Raw genomic sequence first — 21,480 nt, 5'->3', positions numbered from 1 at the left:
AGGCAGAAAGTTTGGCTGAAATTCACTGAAGGGGAACACTTCTCTGTCTTGGCATTGAAGAGGCAGCAGTCCTGTGTGTGTGCCAATAAAATATGTCTCCCTCTCCACAGCACAAAGTGGTATTTTTAATGATTAAATATGTATATATAATATTTTGCAAATAAATATTTACAGAGATTTGCAAATCTAAAATATTTATTTATAATTTTTAATTCCAGAATGCACAATTTTATCACGTTCTCATAGAGGAAAATAAAAACCATACAATATGTTTTATATAACTATCATGCTCCATCTGGTTGATGGATGATGAAGTATTTTTCAGTATAATGTTATTAGAAGGGTAGAACTGATTAGAATTTGTAGTGAACTATATGCCAGGCATACATAATTTGATTGCAAGAAGTTGCTTGGTTTTGCCAGGTTTTGTAAAGCATCCTCTGGAATATATTACTTGCCTCCCTCCATTATTTACTGCATTTGTTTAAGCAGGACTTATGGAGCTGTTAGTTTTATTTGTTTTTTTGCCTGGTATTTGGTGCCACCATTCATACATGTCAGAATGATTTGCTTAAACACGCAGTGTAGGGTTTTCTTGTTTCATTTTCTTTTCTAAATCCAACCCTCCTGTAACACATGCTCAGATTACATAGCCAGGAACAGGCACTTGTTCCTCTCTCTGTTGCTTTACTCATCACTTGGTGCTTGTGATTTTCTGAAGTGTTCTATGTCCTAGTATTCATATTGGCATTTTGGAGTAGCAGCTCCATAAAGATACTCTTATACACTTAATTATTTCAAAGATAGGGATCGATCCTTTTCCTTTTTTGTTTGTTTTAGAACAGTTCAAACCCCTGATATTAGGAGATTAATTTGCTTTTATGGCTAAGCAGCAGCATAGTGATTCCTTTAAAAGATCATCTCATTCAGGCTAGCTTGACTGTGTTTGGTCCTTTCCCTCAGATAGATCAGAAATGTTGCATCTCACCTTACTCTGATTGAAACCTCTAAAGTAAAGATGAAAAGCAGGACGCCCACTGCTGACAGTGTGGTTCCTGCACATTGCCAAAGAGATTCTGGCAATGCTGTAATGAACTTCCAAGTGACCATTTCTTACAGGCCGTATCTTCAGCTGCTGTGTCTTAAATGGCCACAAGTCATGTTTTGCTGCAAAAATGAAGACACTGTGATTGCACTTTAAAAAAACCAAAACAAAAAGATACATCATTTGGTTTATCCTGTGTGTTAACCAAATCCATCCATTTCCTCAGTGTCAAGGGTCATGGTGGGCAATGCTACAAAATGCCAAGAAAATAGTATAGAAAATAGTACTTGCATTTGTAGTTAGTGTTTGAAAATAACTTGCATCTAAAATTCAGTGAAAATTCAGTTATGGCTTTAGCAGCCTTTGAGAGGACTCATTAGAAGAAGGCCATTGCAAATCAGGAGCAAGAAGCTATTTCACATTTCCATACTTTCCTGGGTTTTGTATCAAAGCCTCTTACAAATTGCAGAGGAAAACAGCTACACTTTGAGTGGTTCAATATATTTTAGAAAACACACTTGTAGGTATATTCATCCACTGGTGATCAAATCCATCATGGCAGGGATCTCTCTTTTGTTTCTCCCCCCCTTCTTCCCCCGTTTTGGAATGCTATAAAGCAGGATATACATGGTAAGCAATCCAGCTGTCAGAAAGCAAAATGAAAGCCCTATGTATGTACACAGCCTCTGAGTCCATCAGCCAGGCGCCGACATTTCATGCATGTAAATGCTGCTCAGAAAATAGCTTCTAACAATGTGGTCTGTCTTGGGTGGCTCCACTGAACTTGTTTTATTTGTAGTGCTGCTGCCAGCATTTGGAGGAGGAAGTGTGAGCTATGTGGATGCTGAACTCCATTAAGCAGAACCTATATTGCACCCTTGAAAGGCATGTCTGGTGCATACATATCCCATTACTGTACCCTGACAAGGAGGCTGTACAGCCACATGAAACAAACCACTGAGCTCCTATGAACAACATGATATCTTTAGGGCTCTTCAAATTTTATGGTCCAGTGGCAGCTAATGATTGTTTATTGGTTATATTTAATGCACACCAGGGATAGTTTAGTATTTGATTTTTCTTCATGCAGAAAATAGAGTAAACTCTTTGTAGTCTTTATTATTTGGGCAAAGCTTTAGGTGAGCATTGTGAGTTGCCACTGTGGAAAAAGAGAAAATTAAGAAGTAGAGGAGAGCAGCGCCACAGAGCTTGTAATGGGAGCTGAATGCATTGGGGTAACGCCTAGAAGCAGCAATGGGGTTTTGAGCAGTATTCCCTACATACACACATTTCATGAGAATCGTTTGCCTTGCACTGGGCCCTGAAGGAGCTTGTTTGCTTAATGGCAGCACAGCCTAAACTCGTAACGTGGCAAACCCGTGCTCACAGCGCAGCTGCGCATGGAGGGTCACAAGTAACTCGGCAGCCCAAGATTAGCAACTCTGGGAAGTGAGCTGCCTGATTGCTTCCTTGTTTTGAGGAGCTCATTTATGCAGCTCATTGTGCGTGTGGGTTTTTGTCTTCTAAGGCAAGAAAAGCTCAGTGTGGTACTTGTCTGATTAGCAATTTACAGCTCCACAACGCAATTGGCGGGGTGCCTGTTTTTTGATGTTTTGGTCTTAATTTGCATTTTTAATGAGGTATGACTTAAACAGGTTCAAAGTTTCATCTCTTCCTGATGACCACCAAAAACCCGAGCTTTTTTTTTAAGTCCCCCTAGAAGGAGTATCATACACAGTTTCATAGAAGGGTAATTTTTCTATTCAAATAAAAATGACATTGCATTCTTTGAAGTTTGCAGAGAGGCCTAAAATAGCCTTCTCTGTTTTTCACAAGCTTTGCTTCACCTTAGGTGAAGCCATCTTTCCTAGGGCTCCTTTTGCTCCATGCCAGGCCCCCACTTATCCTAATGACAGAACCTGGTTTCTCTGCTATTTCTCATGCACAGCATCCGTCTCATGTCACTCAGTTGTTTTTTTACACCTGAAGAGACAGATACTTTAGGGGAGCAGAATAGAAAATGTCATTCTTTTTGCTGTCTGGAAAAGGAACCAGTTGCTTTGCTCTTCTTTGCTGAGCTTGGCACAGCTTTTTGCTCATTCTGTATTTCAGCTTTCTCTGGTTTTCCCCATATCCCAGTCTATATGCATTCAAAACCAGTTACACCAGATGTGACTGTAGGGTGGTCACCATGCTTCAAGTAATAAATACAGGGTTTATCTGTTTCCTCCTCCCCAGACCTTCCAAGAGCCAGGTTGCCGAAGGAAAATCAAGTTGATGGTGACTAAAATACAGTGTTCCAAACTCCTGGGCAGCAGGGGCTGGAGGTTGTTTCGAATGTTAAACTGTCAAAAAAAAAAAGTTCAAAATACTTTCATTAAAAAAAAAAATAAAACCCCCACAACCCTCTGAGTCCTCTCCCACACACCAGCACTCATTATCAGTAGAAAAAAGTGATTAGGCTGTGCATTCTGTGATTTATATGCAGCAGCTGAGGCATAAGCACTAGTTACTCATTTTTCCTGAGGGGGATGGGGTAGGTATAAATGCTGCGCAGATATGTGAGCTGCTGCTATGCAGACATCCTTGTTTAGGAATGGGGGGCACTTTTTACAGGGACTTCATTATCCTTGAAACCTCTATTCCTTTGTCAAATCTAGTTGCAATTGGGTGATATTTCAGATGTTATTATGGGTGATACACAGATGTCATGATCACATAAACCTTTTCCTATAGGGAATCAGTCTCAAGTAGTTTTGAGTCACTCATGTTGTTCTATTACCAGCTGCATCTAAATCACCTTGAACTTCAGCAACCATGGAGGAAACAAGATTTCCTAGCAATTGCATTGAAAGCCTCTGTTTGCCTCCTGCATTAAGATTTTGATGCTATCACATGAAAATTCTGGATGAGCAGCTGCAGTGGCAGTTCAGGAATGACAGTCACGGAAGTGACAGTATTTTAATTTGTGACAAATAGTGTTATGAGTGTGTGTGTATATATATATATATATATATCAATACATCGCCAGCACTGATGAGACCTGAAATTTATATGGTCAGGGAGGGAAGTTTTCTATGCATATTTGAATTTATTATTATTTTGGCTTTTCCTAGTCACAGAGGTTCAGGGCATGTTTTATTCTCTCATCAGACATCTCCTGCTGATCATCTCCCATGGGGCTGCTGGCAGAGACCTTTCTGCCTGTTGCAAGTCCATTGGAAGGGAAAAAACATTAGGCACATACACTAGAGCTGTCATTTTTGAGAACTGCTATCTCCACTACCATGATAAATTCATATATACAGTTCCTGTCACTTGCCTAATCATGAAATTGCATCGGATGTTTAGTATAAGAGTGGTTTTATGCTTTCTCAGTCCTTTGTGTATAAACGGTACTGTGATTTGCAGCATTGCAAAGACAACAAGATATTATTATTTTAAACGTCGTGTGAAACTTTCTTGGAATTTACATTCGTCTGTCTTGTACCGAGTCACTTCCATTTTATCTTCCTGTCGCCTGGAATGAACTAGGAATGGAAATGTAATTTCCCAGGGGCCTTAAAAAATGTGGGGAGTATTAAATGTGGTTGTAATTAAGCGATTAATAATTTAGTTTTGGGCTATGAATCAACTTCTTGTGATAGCGCAGACCATATGCAACCCTGGAAACATTAGTGGAAACAAAACACTCAGGAGGTTCAGGGAAATAAAACACTTTAAAGGAGAAGTTGCTGAACCTAATTAAACCTCAGCCTTCTGTTATCCAATTCATGCTTCCTATTTGCACCAAAGTTTCTCTGATGTACTTGCTGGAGAAATGTCATCTCACTTGACAGCTGACAGACGGCTTGCATTGCATCAGAGCTGGAGAGCAAAGAGGAGCACAAAGCAAAGAAGAAGCTCTGTGGATGTTCATCAGAACCCTTCCTTAAAAAAAGCCACAGTCTAAGGGATTTTTCCGACAGATGCAGAAAGCCTTAGCAAATAGGCCTTGTGCCATTTTCTCCCTGCTTCCTCTAGAGGTAATTATCTTACTCCATCAATAGCGCTGTCAGAAATTGGGCACATAATTCAGCATTTAAATGAACAAGCAATGTAATATTTCCTGTCTCCCACCGGCGTGTTTTGCAGCTCACATTCTTCTCTGTCACTCGCTCACTCTTGATGTATGTCCTGGGTGCAGTCCTTGAATGCCTTCTTTCCCCTGTGTTTCATTACAGATGTTGGCTCCGACTTGACACCTACTTCATTTGGAGCTTTATAGGACCGGCAACCTTGATAATTATGGTAAGAACTCCTAATTAACTACTCCATCTCTCAGGTCAAGAAATAAAACTTTTGCTGTCCCTTTTCTCTTTATCTTTAATTTACACAGATTAATTTGAGGAAGGCATGTTCTTCTCTGACCCCACCTGGCACAGCAATTAGACCCTCATTATGAGAGGCTCTTTGCATTGCAAAATATTTGATCAAAATGGACCAGGGAGCTTCAGAATGGGCACTTGCAAAGTTTGGTTTCTACCACTGGACATTTAGCAGTACCAGACTGTTTTGATGCCCCTCACTGCTTGCACCCGTCTTGAATTCCAGAGTGAAGTTTTGCATTGATAATGCAAAAAAAAAAAAAAAAAAAAGATCTGGGAGCAAGGGAGAAAGTCCAAACTGGAAAAGAAGTTTGATGAGGGATTTTCCTAACCAGCAGAAGTTGAAACTTGTGTGACTTCATGTTTAGCACATTGCCAGCATATCAGCTAACACAGCAACAAGGTAGAGAACCCAACTTTAGAGACAGCTAGAGTTTTCTTATACTTTAATCACTACAATATGGCTTAAATAAACCATCCTTTGTTTTGACTAGACTACAGTTTGGCTAGCACAGAAAACCAGGCACTCTCACTTCAATGCAGACATTGTCTCTGCTTCTTCTGCTTCTCCTGCAACTTGGGAGCCATTTTAGCAGTCCTCCACATCAGGAAGGGAACCATGCCATGAACTACAACTATTGGGGTTTTTTTTCCCTTAAGTAATTCATTCCTAAAAAGATATCTTCCCTTTTTGATTATGTCTCAAATCCTAGACTGGGCTTTTGGGAAAGTCCTTTTCAGGAATTGGCCGCCTTGTGAACACTGAGGCATAGAAACACCATCCCATCTCTTACAGAACAAATCAAACCCTTTTGTCTTTTTGTTTTTCAGCTTTGCATTGTGCTAAGCATCAGTTGTGTTTTCCCTGCCCATCTGCCTTGTTACAATGCATTTAAAAGGTGTATTCACAGCAAAAGATGCTTTTACCCTTCATTACAATGGGCCTGGGCATGTAAGATGCTTGGAGTAACTCTTCCTGACTGTACATCTCTCAGACACAGGAAAGCCCTTACAGCAACTGTTTTTAATTTTCCATAATGCTGTTTGAAGCACGACAGCTGAGGTTAGAACCAGCCTTGTATCAGCAGTGCACAGCTCTGGTAAGGCTGTGGCATCACCAGTCCTGTAATCTACAGGCCAGGTCACCTTATAAAATGCTTAGAAATTTTCTGTGATTCAGTCACTATAAAACTGTACTGTGAGCTAATTTCCCACAGTAACCCATCTGTTACAGAGAAGAGCTGACTTTCTCCCCGTCATGTTGTGCTGTGTCACATAATCCTTTTCTTTTTTTTTCTTCCCCCTCCATTGCAGCTTAATGTCATCTTCCTTGGGATTGCTCTCTATAAAATGTTTCATCATACTGCCATCCTGAAACCCGAATCTGGATGTCTTGACAATATCAAGTAAGTGGTTTTTATCTGCCTGTTTCTGTCTTTTGCTGTTTATTCCCTCATTCCTCTGAGCAGCAAAACAGGGGAACCAGCTCTGCCAGCAGCAGTGCTAACCAGGGACAATACCTTGGGCTACGGCACCGCAGAGTGGTTTCTAAAAGATACCAAGTGACTGCTGATGAAGCACTATACTGGGATTTGGCTGCCATTGTCGGCATTTTCCATTCAATGTTGCACGAAGGAGGCAAAGCTACATTTTCTGTCCTTGAAGTAGGTAACCTTCTAATCTATATAAAGGAAATTGTGCCCAATAATTACCAGATAATTATTGCAGTCTCTACAGGGAAGGTGTTGAAACTGTTGATTATTACTACTTCTGTGTGCTCTGAGGGTGGCTGCCTTATTTGTTTGCTGTTTGTTTTGGCCCCTGACAGATTCCATGACCCAAATTCTCCCCCAGAGTCTGATTTCTTTGAGCAAAGTTAGCGAGGATTTACCTGGGGGTGCCCACATCAGCAGGTGGATGTGCTTGCCAGCCAAAGCATGTTTTGTTTGCCCTTGTACTGGGTTAACATCTGAGCCTGGGCATCTTACTGTCTAGCAAGCTGCTTCATTATATTGCTAGAGTATTAGTCTCTGTCAGTGCCTGTTTATTCAACTACCTCTGGCTTTAATTACTCTCTTCAAAAACACAAGCGAGATTTCAGGTGCAGCACATGATAAGATGAGAAGCCTGCTAATTAATAAAACCATCTAATGAGCTTCGGGAGGAGGAAATTGTTGGGAGTCAGCGCTTTAGTGCTCACCCAGGGAAGGAGAGCATGGTGCAACGCAGCTTGGAGTGGGTTCTCCTCTCTGTTTCGTGGTAGGAGGGGAGAAGAGGTGTAAGGGGAGCTCGTTAGAAGATGTTGGAATCGCACAGTTGCAAGGCAGCTCTCAGCAAGCCTGTTGTTCTTACTGCTGAGCCGCTCTTGCAGATACAGCTTTGATTTACACCTGGTCAGGGCCACCCCGAAAACCTTCTCAGCAGGCAGAGCTTGCAGTGTCACTGGTGTGCCACCACCTGGCATGGTCGTTTTAGTTTCTTAGGTGCAGCTTCTTCCTCGAGGATTGGAAGGAATGGGAGCTGGAGTCTGCACAAGTGCGGGAGACCCCAGTGAGCTCAGAAACCCTCAGAGCCCTCGTTTGCCCAGGTTGTGGGGAGTCTGCTCTGCAGGGAGCCTCAATTTTTCCTGCCATTGTTCTGCTGTAAAATGAAATTAAAGGAGCAATCCCTCCTGGATATCCGGGATTGATCCCAGAAAGATAGTCTGTCATATGACTTTGGATGAGGCATTAAAGGCATGGTACATTTAATAATATTTATTAATATGGCTGTTGTCATGCATTAGTGCTAAGGGATTGCTCGCTGAGAACAGTCTCTCTAAGGTTACCCACACAAAATCATCTTACAGTGTGACATTTAAATTAAAAACTGGGAAAAAAACCCACAAAAACAAAACCCGTATAATTAAAGCAGAAGTAATAAATGCCTATTGAATAATCTTCTTGAGCTAATCTCTAGTATCTTTGTTTAAAATGCCAGGAATTTATATAACCAGTTGCATCAATTATAATGTCATTGTAAAATATTTTATAGGTTCTTTGGCAGATGAGTGTCTATTCCTGATTTGACTTCATTAAAACGTTTTGAAAACAAAAGCAATTAAAATACTTTTAAGTATGTTGCTGATACTCTTCCAAATGTGTTGCTTCATTACAAATTACTTTTTATGCTTGAGAAAATAAGAGCAACATAACATAAACTCGGGAAGACGCCAGGCTCACCCTAGGAAGTTTATCAAACCAAGCATTTCAGAACAGCCTTGATTGTAATCTGAATACCTAAGCAGGACATCATTAAGTCTCTAAATTCAAGACATGTGTTGTCTCAGTGTTGGATGTGCTTGAGTTAGGAGGAAGTGCAGATTTTTAACAGACAGGGGAATTTACCTTGGAGGGAGGTTTCTTAGGGAAGTGAGGGACTTGCGATCTCTAGAAATTTTTTCAGTAGGATCATAGTTGTCTTCTAGATACAATCATAGTCTTGTTGCAGGTAAGATCGTGGTCTTCCTGCACAGTCATTGGCTCTAAGTTAGATGCAAAACAGGGATGTGTTACAGCAGCTCTGGAATAAAAAACCACTGAATGTAGTATTTCACAGGGGACAACAAAGATCCTTTCTGAGCTTCCCTCCGTGGGTCTACAGGGTTAGCAAAAAGGCACCCAGGTCCAAGAGCCTTGCATCTTGTTGTATCAGTTTATATTTAATAAAACAAATCAAACCAAGAGGTGCATTGGAGGGCCCCTTGCTGCCATCTGCATGTGACAGCTTTACAGCACATGGAGAGCTGAATGAGAGTTTGTTCTCCCAGCTCATTTCCTAGCATTACTCTGTGTTAGGCTGTGGTGAAGCTCTCGCAACATAAATCCTGAGCCTGTTTAACAACAGCAAAATACTTGATTCCCTATAGCAATGTAAAAATAAAGGCCATAAAATATTTTAATAGGCTGTTAATAAGCGCCCCTGCAATCTGGTCCTTGCCTATGTCACTTTAAAGGTTAGAAATGCATTATGAAGTATAGAAAATAGAAAGCCAAATAACTCCACTTAAATTAATGAACTTGATAAGGGATCAGGTGTCACCTGGGATACCTTTAATTACCGCACCAACAGAAAAGCCATTCAAAGGGCAGTGCCTGAACCAGATGTTGTGTGGCTGATAGATTTCTAGGCACTGTGCAAAGTTGTAAAAATAAACTTCCCTAACCTTCAGGAACAGTCCCTGGATTATTGTGCCAGCATGGGAGATTCTGACATTCCTGCGGTGGGCCACTGGTTACCCAAGGGTTACCCAGCACGAGATTTGATGAGTACAGAGCTGCTTTATTTTTGTCCTTGTTAACTTTTCTGGCTTAGCCCAGCACTTTCAAGAGGAAAGTAGGGTAACCACATATCTGGGTCCTTCCCCCTATGCCAGTGGCATCCTCCCTACGACAGGTTGGTACTTAGCTGATTCAGTGGGTTGTGCCCACTGAGACAGCAAGATTCGTACTCTAGTCCTACTTTTGAGGCATGTAGCCGGGAAAAGATGTGAACCTATGTGTGTGGGATATGTTGTTCAGAACTGCAAGAGGTTTTGTGCCTGCCACTGATGTCAGGAAGACATTGGCTTCCATTTCATAAGAGGCACCATCCCCAAAGCATGCTTTTACCTAGGCCCTTATGAAAAAGTTCTGTTTGATGCCTTCCTTCAGTACACTTATACAGAAATTTTAAGGATTCATCCAGAGTGGGGAATCTGTCCAGCCCTTTAAAGATCTCTTTAGTGTGAAGTGGCACAGGCCAGACTACCCAAACAGCTGCCTCTTGGGTGGTGTATGTAGCTTCTCAGCATGCCCCCCCAGACACAGGCTGGGAGGGGATTTTCCTTCCCAGACTTTTACAATGGTGTTTTCTGGGTGCTTGATGTCCTCTGTGGCCATTGCTCTTTCATCTGTGTGTGGCTTGTTGGCAAACACAGGTGAGCAGCGATGGGCAGAGACCAGCATTGTTTAGTCCTTAGCTCTGTCCACATCACACATATCTCACTTCTGGCCCATCTGAGGGTAAAACTGGAATGCAAAGGGTGCACAAAAAGGCTTTTGAGCACAAACTAATTTACTGTCAACAAATGTACCCAGGAAGGCATTGTTTTGGAGGATTGATTCTCCCAGCCCTTACGAGCTTGCAGGGAAGGCACTTCTTTCAAGCCAGGGACTACATAAACTTTTTGGATGGCGAAATCCTGCTGTGCTGCTTGCACCTGTAGCCTGTGAGGTGGAGACTATAGGCATATCAGCACAGTATTGTTGCACTCTTGCTAGCAGATGGCTCCTCATGAGGATGTGTTACCAGCTGGAATTCTTTAGAGCAGCTGTGAGGGTGTTTTACCGGAGGTTGTGCTGTGTGGAGTGATTTCTGGAGCCAAGTCTCTCCTTCTTGCTTTTCCACTGTGCCAGGAAGATGTTAGATGGGCAAAATGTCTCAGACTGTCGCAGACAAGACTACACTGAATCTTTTTCATATGAATCTTTTTCATATTCACATTCCTGTAGGAAGCCTTATGTGACAACGGAAAACACATTATATGTGAATAGTCCAGCACAGTTCTTCTGTTTTCCATCCATCAACTCCATTCCAGGTGGTCAGGCGTGTACTGTGGCAGCTTGTACACCAGGTTTCCATCCAACCCATGCCAGATGCTGCAGCACAACAAACCATCCACATTTCCAGATGCTAAACCACCATTCCCTGTGCAAAACAGGGTTTCAGACAAAGCCCTTCCTCAAGTGCCTTTGCACTACATGGCAGTGCAGTGCTTGGTCTGCAGCCGTTTAAATACTGCTCATTCAAGTCATTGTGGTTATAGTAAAGGGAAAAGGAGAGGAGCTACACTGATGGTAATCCATATGTGCTCTTGAGGATCTCTAGTGAAATCTGTGCTCTTGTCTTTGCTGCAGACTCTCATTGTGCACTGTGTGGGGCTCATTAGTTAACAACCTGGAAAACTACTGGAAAATTGTGAGGGGAGAGCAGTCATTTAGCTAAGAAAAGGCAAGTTCTACTAGCAGATTAAGGGTTCACCAATGGTGGCCAAGCAGCTGCTGCACCTGAAGTTACAGTGGACTTTTCCAAATGGCTGGAGGGGGGAGGGTCCTCTCAGCAGAGACCAGAAGCCATCTTCTTCCTTCCAGACATAACCTTTCCTTTGAAGTTCCCACAGGCACCCACCTCTTCTCTCCCTGACTCTGCCTGGCTTGGTCGAGTCTGTTAGTTTTTCCCCAGGCCAGACCAGACTTCCTGACATTCTTCTGCGCCGTAGTATGTGGCGACAAGATTTTACTGTGTTTACTTTGGAAGAGCAACATGTCAGCTGTAGCTACCAAGAGGAGTTACAGACACACAAGAAAGAAGGCAAGAGGCAAAGGGCTTTGCCAGTTTGTTTCCCTTTTTGTCCCATTTTATTGTGTTTTAGTCAGGGTATAGTTTGGGTTGTGCCATAGGCCACCTGGATGCTCTTTAGAAAGCACAACATGTGGGGACTCCTTCAAAGAGGAATGTATGAGGCTGTAGTCCTGCATTTGTTGGAAAAACTAATTTAGTGCAGTAGAAACTCATCTGAAAGTCACCCTGGAAATCTAATTTTCTTTCCTTCAGACAGGGAGGCCCATGGTCTTAACTTGGAGCATCTTTTGTTGCTAAAGAGGCACTATTAATTAGGGACCTTGAGATAGTTTATCCTGGCATTAACCACTGTAGTTCTGCTCCAGTTTTCTTCCTCTTGTGGAAACCTGCTCCCATCCTATTTTCCACAATGAACGAATAAGCACTATATCAAAACCATGAAATTCCCCAGAAAAACATGTGTTTATTCTGAGCACACAGAAGATAATGTTTTTAGGCATTGTGACTGGATTCACAAGAACACATGCTGAAATCCTATTAACAGAGATGAAGCAGAAATGTCCTGCATTGCAGCCTTCAGAAATCAATCCTCAAAGGACCAAAAGGAGCCCTTCTCAGCTTGCTGGCTGCCATGGAAGTCTCAAATGGTCCATGGCTAAAGGCACACAGCCCTGATGTAATGACTAAACAAAAATGTACACATTCTCTCAAGTTTCTGAGTGGAAACAAAACTCATACTGTACTCCTCTATTTTGTATTATTTTTTCCCATAGAAGTCTCTTGCAAGTCTCAAAGACTTGCAAGAAATAAATCTAAGAATGCACAATTTAACAACCAAAAGTAGGAAGCAAATGTTAAGATTTAACCTTGATTATTACTATATAAAACCTTGCAAGGCCCAGTCTGGGCTCTTTCAGGGAGTCTGGCCCGGGTTGTGGGAGGTGAAGGATGGAGAGCACCAGGCACAAAACTGAAAAGCCCTTTTTGAAGATATGCATCTTTTAAAACCGTTGCCATAACCCACTCTCCCCATATGTTGTATGGGTGTAAGTGATTATCTGCTCATTTTCGTGCTTCAACATATGTATTTTATTTAAAGAGACATGACTAATCCCAGCCCCCAGATTAGCTTGTTGTTTCAGTCCTGTGGGTTTGCTTAAGTCATAAAAAAAATCCTGAGTTAGGTAGAAAATTGAAAACAAAGGTTAAATAGAACTTCCAAAAATCATCTGCAGAAGTATTTAATTTAAATCCTTGATTCAACACAGCGGTATTTTGCTGGCAGGAGCAGGGTTTACCAGTTTAGTTTTATTTACTCAGCTGATTGAAATGCAGAAAAAAGTAAACATCCTGGGTTTGGTGCAGTGGGGAATAAGTTACACTTCTGAAAATGCAAGATTTTTCTTTTCGCCTTTGATATGAAGAGCTTACATTATCACTGTAGAAATATAATTTGTAGCAGGTATGCTTTTTCTAATGGAAGATTAATTTATGCTTTGTTCTAGCTATTTTAGATACAAAACAAAGTAGGAGACAGTAAGGATTATTCCAGCTTTTTCTATGGAAATTTAAGATCCTCTATTGGTTTCCAGATTCTCCTGGAAGATCATAATCATAAATCATAAAATGCTACAACCTGGAAATAGTTTGCAATGACAAAGGGTCTGGAACTGAATATTGCATTGGGTTCACCCAGAGGACTGGACTTGCAGAACAGCAACACTTTAATCCTTCATTATCTCTGAGTTTGTGGTTGCTTGGGAGTGCAGAGGGAGGACACAAGTACAATGAGGTTGTCCAGCTCTTGGGAGCTTGCCCAGCACATCATCCAGGTGCAAAAGGTTCATTCCTTTATCTTCAGAGTTCTCGGATTTGTGGAGTAAGGGCTGAGAGTCTGGCAACATGAGCCTTCCTATTAGGAGCAGCAGGCGTGGAGAGGAAGTTTTCATGCACCCATGTCCTGACTGGACATTACCTATAACTTAAATAACAGTGCCTGTACAGAATGAGCTCTCTTTAAAGATTTGCATACAGCCCTACTAACAAAATAGAAAGATTAACTGAGTGGGCTGTTCAGGAAGAGGGCGTTGAAAAATCTCTCCTTCCCACCCAGCCGTGCTATATGCAGCATGTTTTGGGGGACAGCAGGCTCAGAGCACAGCAGCTCCAGGGATGGCATCTGGAAAGGAATCATCCTTGGATTCCTGTTCCAGGAGAGGATAATCTGATCCTAATGAACCAAAAGGGATCCCAAGCTAGTCTTTGGGTCTGGATAAACTTGGATGAGAAGTAAGTGGGTTTAAACAGTGCTTGGGACGTGCAGATTCTCTGTCACCAAAAATCTTAGCAGGAGTGTTTTGCAATTATAACCAAATGATCTGGGCACTTTGGAAAATAAGGAATAGCTTCTTTCTCTGAAAAATCTTGCCCTCCGCAAAGTTTAGATACTAGCCATGGAGTACTAAGCTGGGCATTAGAAACTTCTTCCTTATTTTCATTGTCCCAGAGCTCTGGCCATGGTCTGTGTGTTTCATATGGCCTTTAGAGAGAGTACCATGTCTTCACAGCCTGATGGTCATAGAGTCATATATTTATAGAATATCTTGAAGGTCATTGAAGTCCAGCTCCTGATTCTACACAGAGAACACTCAAAAAGCATTTCCAAAGGCTTCTTGAGCTCTGTCAGGGTTGGTGCTGTGACCACTTCCCCTGAGGAGCCTGTTCCAGTGCCCCAGACTTTCTGGGTAAAGAACCTTTTTCTCATATCCAGTCTAAACCTCCCCTGACACAATTTCTGGCCATTCCCTTGGGTCCTGCCACTGGTCACCACAGAGAAGAGATCAGTGTCTGCCTCTCCTCTTCCCCTCCTGAGGAAGCAGAAACTGCATTTTTGAGGTCTCTCCTCAGCCGCCTCTTTATCAGACTGAACAAGCCTAGAGTTGTCTTGGATCTCCCTGGATCCTGTGTAAGAAAGCACCATGCTTCTAAGTCCCCTGGTTAACTCAGTGCTACTCCTATATAGCCTTCATCTGCATCTCTGCATGAACAAACTTGAACAGGCAGCCTAAAATAAACCCAGAAGAACCACTTGGAGTTGGCACAAAATGAATTATTTACAAGCTTCCTACCAAGAAAAGGTATGGCACATTTGTATTTTGCCCGAGGGCCAAGTTTGCGAACACCTCAGAGGGAGAAGCCCTGCCAATGCTGGAAAAACATCTGAGACTGCACTTTTGACTGCATGCCTTTTTCCCCCAGAGATGTTGATGGCAGCATCTGATTTCATTTGTTGCAATCTGCCGCTGTTCAAGTTTTTCACAGGAGAGTTTGTTTGATATCTGATTGTTTTGGTTTGGGGTTTTGGTTGTTTACCTATGTTTTGTGACTGTTGTGTTAATGTTGAATGGTGATCATAAAGCACTAATCTTCCCACTGACAGGTGTCATCCTTTCTGAATCTAAAAAACCAAAATCAATCAGTGGTTATTGATTTGAGAGAGTGTCATGGAAGATATTAAATACCTACAATCTTCCTGTGAACCCATAAATCATGATTATTGTTTTAAAAGGCCTTACATTTTAAACACTTTGTCAGCAAGCCCTGCTGGTGCTATTTGGATAATACAAATGTGTCTAAAGGCTTTGCTGAATCCATATAGTGTGGAAACAATTAGATATGTGGTTACACATCAGTGTGGCTTGAATAATTGTGCCATGCCTTTGCAAAGTTAGGAGGAAGGAAATAAACAGGGTAAGCAATTCTGAGGGTAATTAATTACTTACAGAAAATGAGATGAACTTAACAGAATTGCTCTTTCCAATTGCAATAATTAAGGACAAGTCTGAGAATTCAGGACATGACTTCCCTGGGTGAGTTGAGCAGAAAAGGATGATGCTTTGCCTTTGGCAGAAAAGTCTAGCCACTCGTTGCCCCAAATCATAGGCTTAGGCATCACATAGGGCCAAGGAAGGTTTGGCCTCATTTGTCTGAATAATATTTGCAGATCTACTGGTGGAAATCAAAAGTGGCTGTGGCTTCCAGTATATATAAAATATGCCAGGTGGTAGAGCCCCAACCTTTACAGATCTCCAAGGCATGTAAAGGCAGGATTTTCGCCTGCAAATGAAGCTGTGGCAGGCTCCCTGACCCCTGAGATGGTCACAGATGTGTTGAGGGGACTGACCAGCTACTGTCAAACAGTGCAGGAGCCAGAAGATGAGACTGGTAAAGGATGACTTGGAAGTTGGTGTGATGAGCACCAGCAGCCTAAGGAAGGAGATTAGGAAGCCATTTGGCTTCATGCCATCAAGGTGGTAACTTTGTCACGAAATGCAAAGGCAAAATCCTTTAAGCACTCTTTTATTGCTTCCTATTGATTTTTCTTGCCATGAAGATGCTCCTTCACTAATTAACGATGAACCCGTTTGCTTTATGAGGGGAGTGCTGGACTTTCCAACTCCTTCAATAAATCAATTTTTTCTAATCCTTGAATTTTTTAAAAAAAAAGAAAAAGCAAAATATCCCTATTACTTCATATTGGCAGGCAGTGGGGAGACACAATAGCACACTTTATTTTGTGTTTCCCTCCTGCTTGCCTGCAGGAAACATCTGCCTCTCTGCTTTATTTGCACCACGTTAAAATTAATTCCATGGGGTTTTCTGAATGCTTTTGAGGGGGCACATCATCCATCTGTTTTTATTTGGGTTTCATCACCCCTAACAGCTACTAAAGGTCCTATATACTCACTTTGGTGTTTTTCCTTGCTTTTCAAACAGTTATTTTAGGGGCCAAAGCATCAGTTCACATGCTTACTGATCCTTTTCCTGCTATAATAGAGGTGGGGAAATACTTGGAATTGTCAAAAGAGTGATAAATTCAAGTTAAGTAAAGTTAAACCATAAAGAGTTGTATAAAATTATAATATGTAAAGTCAATTAGTTGTGTAGGGTTTTATTAAAAACCTAGGTTGAGTCTAAATGTTTCTCAAAACTATACTTTCTTAAATTAAAAAAAAAAAAAAGCTCTTTTCAAAGTATAAGAAGACCAGCCATTACTCTTTTAAAATGAGAGCTGGATAGCTGCTTTCTTATAACAGACTTTCTCTGTTCAACAGCATTTTAGAACCAATCTTCATGTGAAGGTAAATTCTTGACTTTGCCTGCTGCAAAAAAAAAGTAAAAGTTTTAACATTTCATGGTATTGCTGATCTAGGTGCATGAAAGTCATTTACTTCATATAACATAAGTTGCAGATTGTCTGTAAGTGTTTTGGGTTGTCCATGTGTATCCCAGCAATTTGGTCTCCTCATGACAAAAAGGTATTTCTTGGGGTTTTAAAAGGATAGGCAGTACAAAAGGAGTTCCTGAGCTTAGGAAGAATTGGTTTTGAAATTCCTTAAGCATCTAAACAAGGCTATAAGTAGCTAATTTTAGCAACTTCTTTTTAAAAAAGTATTGGTCTGGAAATAACCCAGGAATATAGAACGTAATGTGAAAAATCCTTTCTCATCACAGAAGGAGAAGGTACTCTGGGAAATTGAAAGACATCTAACTTAAATAAGGTTTTGAAAGAGTTTTACATGATGTGTAATTAACCTTAGCAAGTCTTTGCCCCAAGGTAAAGTCAGGGCTTTTTTAAGATTAGAAAATGAATTAGGTATTTATACAGATTGGTAGACCATCCGCTATCCATCATCTGGGCTGCAAAGGAACACAAGGGAGGTGAGGTAAGATTTCACAGGTTCAATGAATAATGCAGCCACTAAAGATCAGCTTTTTACCTTCAGGTATTTGAAAGTGAAGCCTCCACCTAAGCCATCATTCAGGTTTCCTCAGCAGTCAGTAGAGAAATGCATTTCTCCAGGGAACGGTGAAGCCCCGCCTATCTTTAATACCTATTCTTCTACGGGATAAATTCCTCTTTGGGGGTACCAGTGTAACATTAACTGTGGGAGGAGCAGCATTGCATAATTTAAATGCAATGGGCTATATCACTTACTTCCAGGTATTGGATGAATTTAACCAAATCTGGAGATAGCACTTTAGATCTCCAACTGTGCTAGGCTAGATTTTCCAACAATTTCTCCTTCAGCTATTACTGAAGCTATTTTACTACTAGTGAATATAATCTCAGTTTTCCAGTCAGCATCTCCATTTTTCTGGGAACTGAGGCTCTTCCAAGGCTTTTCTCTTGTCTAAGTGATGAGTTTTATGTATTGTAGATAATGACACAGTATTACTGCAGCACTGATAGGTTTCACAGACTTCATCGGGGTGAAAAAAACCCCAAAATATGCTAAAGTAATTTTTGTCAGAAATTGTTGCTACCACAAGAGATAAGCTTCTTACAACCCTTGAGTTGGTAAAATGGAAAAGATTGTGTTTCATGAGAGATATAAGAGACTAAATTCTATGGCCCCTGTGTGTAGAGAATTAAACTGGGAGTTAGGACATCTTTGAAAATCTCACTTCTTTAGGCACCTGTTTGCTTTGGGCAGTGGGTCCCAGACACATCCATGCTGGAAACAGGGTAAAAACTGCTATGGTCTCTTTGGTGGTTTTCTCTTGAGCTGCTTTGAAGAGTTAGCCTCAAGCTCAAAGGAATCCGAGTTCACGAGTTTTGCATTTTGTCTGTACAAAGATGAAATAGAACCTTCAGCTGCCTTGAAGAAATGCTATTATGAGTTGCTGAAAAACTTTGTGAGGGTCTGGATAGTAACAGCAACATAAAAAAACCAATTCTAATTCTGTACGTTTATAATCTACTGCTGGTTGCTTCTCCGTATAAAGTCTTTACCATGAAACCTGCATGCTTGTGAACACAGTAATAGAAATCTAGGCCCTGCTCCTGCCCATGTTGCTGGGGTGACAGCTCCAGATTCTCTCATCTCTTCATTTCATTTAATTGCATTGTAGGGGTTCTGCAGGTTGCCAGTATTGACCAAAGGAGGTCTGAGCAGGAGGGACTGCCCTTGGTTGACAGGGGTAAAGAGATGAACATATTGAGCTATCCTCCATCTCTGGCACACATGGGGATTTCTGTGAGGGATCACAGGTTCAGAACCTCTCTGAGGCCTGGGAATTGTTGCACATTGCCTGCCACACAGGCAGGGTTAGGCACACAGCCTTGTCGCAGAAGGTCGGGGAGACTCCCCTAGGAAAATGGCTGGACTAATCTTGTGTCCCCACAGTGACAAGAGCTGAGTGATCTGGCTTGGTTTCTTCATCACTGCAGTGAGCTGCTTTTCACCCTTGCCTGGCAGAGGCCTTTCTTTGCCCTTCCCCATGAAATGGCAGTAATTAGGCCCATGCCTTGTCACCCAGGGCTTTAGAAGATTCTGATGCCGTTACCTCAAGAATTTTGCAGTCTGACTCATAATATGCCAGTTTGAGAGTTCCACTTCGGAAAAGTAAATGGCAATAAAGATACTGGTGTAACACGCTCCAGCCCCACAGGCAGAGGGTGCTGGAGGCGGGGTGAAGTTTTACCACTTGAACACGTGAAAGCTGCCTGTGGTGGCTCTGCTGGGGTTTCAAAACTTTTCTTCTCCGGGGACAGCCGTGACATTTGAAAGATATTTCAGTCCATTGACGTCTGTGGGATGGTAGCCAGAAGGGGTAGCTGCAGCAGACAGCTAGCGATGCCTGCTTCTGTGCATTAAGCCAGCATTCCCAGTTATGTTTCAGTTCCCTGGGGCAGCAAGCCAGGCTGGCTGGTGTGTTCCAGGCACACCTGATGCTGGTCCACCTTTGGTTTTGGTGATGGCTGGTGGGAGAAGGCGGGGAACTAGCAGTAAACTCTATTCTCTATGTCATTATATTTCTAATGTTGGTGTTCTTGTCTTTATGTCTACGCATTCTTTAGCTATGAGGATAACAGACCCTTCATCAAGTAAGAATGACCTGAATGGCTGATAAATTTCATTTATCAGTGTGGTCTCATGAACCAGCTGTCAGATCAATATTGAAAAATCATTAAAGCTTCTGTCATTCGCTTTTGAGGCAGAAGAGCAAACTGTGCAGGAAAATGGTCAGGCATACAGCTAAGGTGCAGAGTAAATGTGCTGCATGTGTATTGCCAGCCAATTGTCACCTTATTTTCTTTATATTCTTTAATTGGATGTTACTTGAATTCAAAGTGAAAGTTCCCCGATTAATCTGGTGTAGTACAGACTTGTTCTACCAACAGCAGCCTCTGGTCCCACTGTGCTCTGTCATGAGGATTGCTTTATGGTAGCGTAAATACAAAAGCAAATTTTCAGAAAGGTGCACGCCTGCTATTCCCCATCATTCCCTTTCTAGTTAATGGGAGTAGTGCAAGTAAATCTGTTCGCATTGGTGCATTGGAGACTCCTTACTCATTGGAGTACCTCCTAATTGTCCCTAATTGTAAAGCACTGATTTTCAAATGCACCAAAACCCAGATATTTTTGTTTCTTTATTGCAGTAAAATTCCACTATGGAAAAGAAAAGCCATGAAATAGCAGCAAGTCTGTACAATGAACAAGAGAAAAACCTCAAGCTGCACCAAAAACTAAAATCTCAAACCTGTGAAGAAAGCCAAAAACTACTACAAATTACATACCTTAGGGCATCCACGCTCTTTCTCCTGCAACCAAAAAACTAATGTGTGGTAGTACAAAATAGATGCCAATCAACTTTGCAGTAGACTTTCAGTTTGTTCTTCTGGTGAAGAGTCCTTTGTGTTCATTCTTTCAGCACCATTCCCATGTTCTCTTTCATCGCTTGGTTCTGTTCTTTTCTGTGGATGCGGGATGGAGCTATTCATAGTAATCTCCCCGTCCTCTTTATCAATGGGTCCTATTTTCTAATGCGCGCAGTTTGCACTGTTGGGGGTCTTCTAACCCACAGATTCCTTTCCATCACTGAAGGCAGCATATCTTCACTAGATAACGGTTTCATTCCTGCACACCTCTGCAGCCAAAGGCTCTTCAATCAGATTCAAGAATGGGCTGTGCTTCAGAGCAGAATACTTTTCTGATATCCAGAGAATAATTTTTAAAAGACTCTGGAAGTGCAGGAAGCTTTTATCTGGGGATGAGAAAAGAGGAAAGAGAGAAAAAAAAGAGGGGGGTTTCCACTTAATTTGTTCTTCTTTTTTTTTTGTTAAAAAATAAAATTATTTGTACTTTGTTAATTGGTATGCAACTAGGACAATAGCATGCTCTCACTGATGGTGGAATCTTGGGGAGAAAGATATCCCAAGCGACTAAAGCTGTAAACATTATCTAGTGGCTACCTTTCTGAAGGATTGTGAGAGTGTATTTTCAATTTGCATCACACTAAATATTTATTAGTGGGATTGACTGGAAATGCTTCAAAGGAGCTGTTCTGGTCTGCTAGGTACATAATAGTGATTTTTAAAGAACTGTCTTAATAAGGGGTTACCTTAGGGAGCTCTTCTGGTCATGTGGTGAAATAATACATATTTTATAAACTTCAGTGGAGACTTAATGCTGCATTTTCATTCTAGTACCTAAAGGGGAAAAAACCCAAACAAACAACAAAAGACTTGAATACGACATGGGTATGCTTTTGTTTGTGACAAGCCCTGTTAAAAGGAAAAGGATTCAAGGCTGTAGCTGCCATGGCATCTCTGTAGCAGAGTTGTCTGTCTGACCTCTGCAGGACTGCTTTGTCCCCCCAGGTTGCTGCTGCTTCATCTTT

General features: G+C 41.6%; 1 protein-coding gene across 8 annotated transcripts in view; it reads left to right on the top strand.

The window, feature by feature from the left end:
* The window catches only part of ADGRL3 (adhesion G protein-coupled receptor L3), a 491,700-nt gene that overhangs the window by 427,915 nt on the left and 42,305 nt on the right, over positions 1-21,480 (top strand). For all 8 annotated transcript variants that reach the window (XM_063423663.1, XM_063423656.1, XM_063423662.1 and 5 more), the window contains 2 exons: positions 5,269-5,335; positions 6,727-6,818. In XM_063423663.1, coding sequence (XP_063279733.1) covers positions 5,269-5,335; positions 6,727-6,818 — 159 coding nt within the window. The remainder of the gene's footprint in view (positions 1-5,268; positions 5,336-6,726; positions 6,819-21,480) is intronic.

Source organism: Prinia subflava, chromosome Z (genome assembly GCF_021018805.1).
Source record: "Prinia subflava isolate CZ2003 ecotype Zambia chromosome Z, Cam_Psub_1.2, whole genome shotgun sequence".
In the NCBI taxonomy this organism is placed as follows: domain Eukaryota; kingdom Metazoa; phylum Chordata; class Aves; order Passeriformes; family Cisticolidae; genus Prinia; species Prinia subflava.
This window is presented reverse-complemented; position numbering and strand designations above follow the sequence as displayed.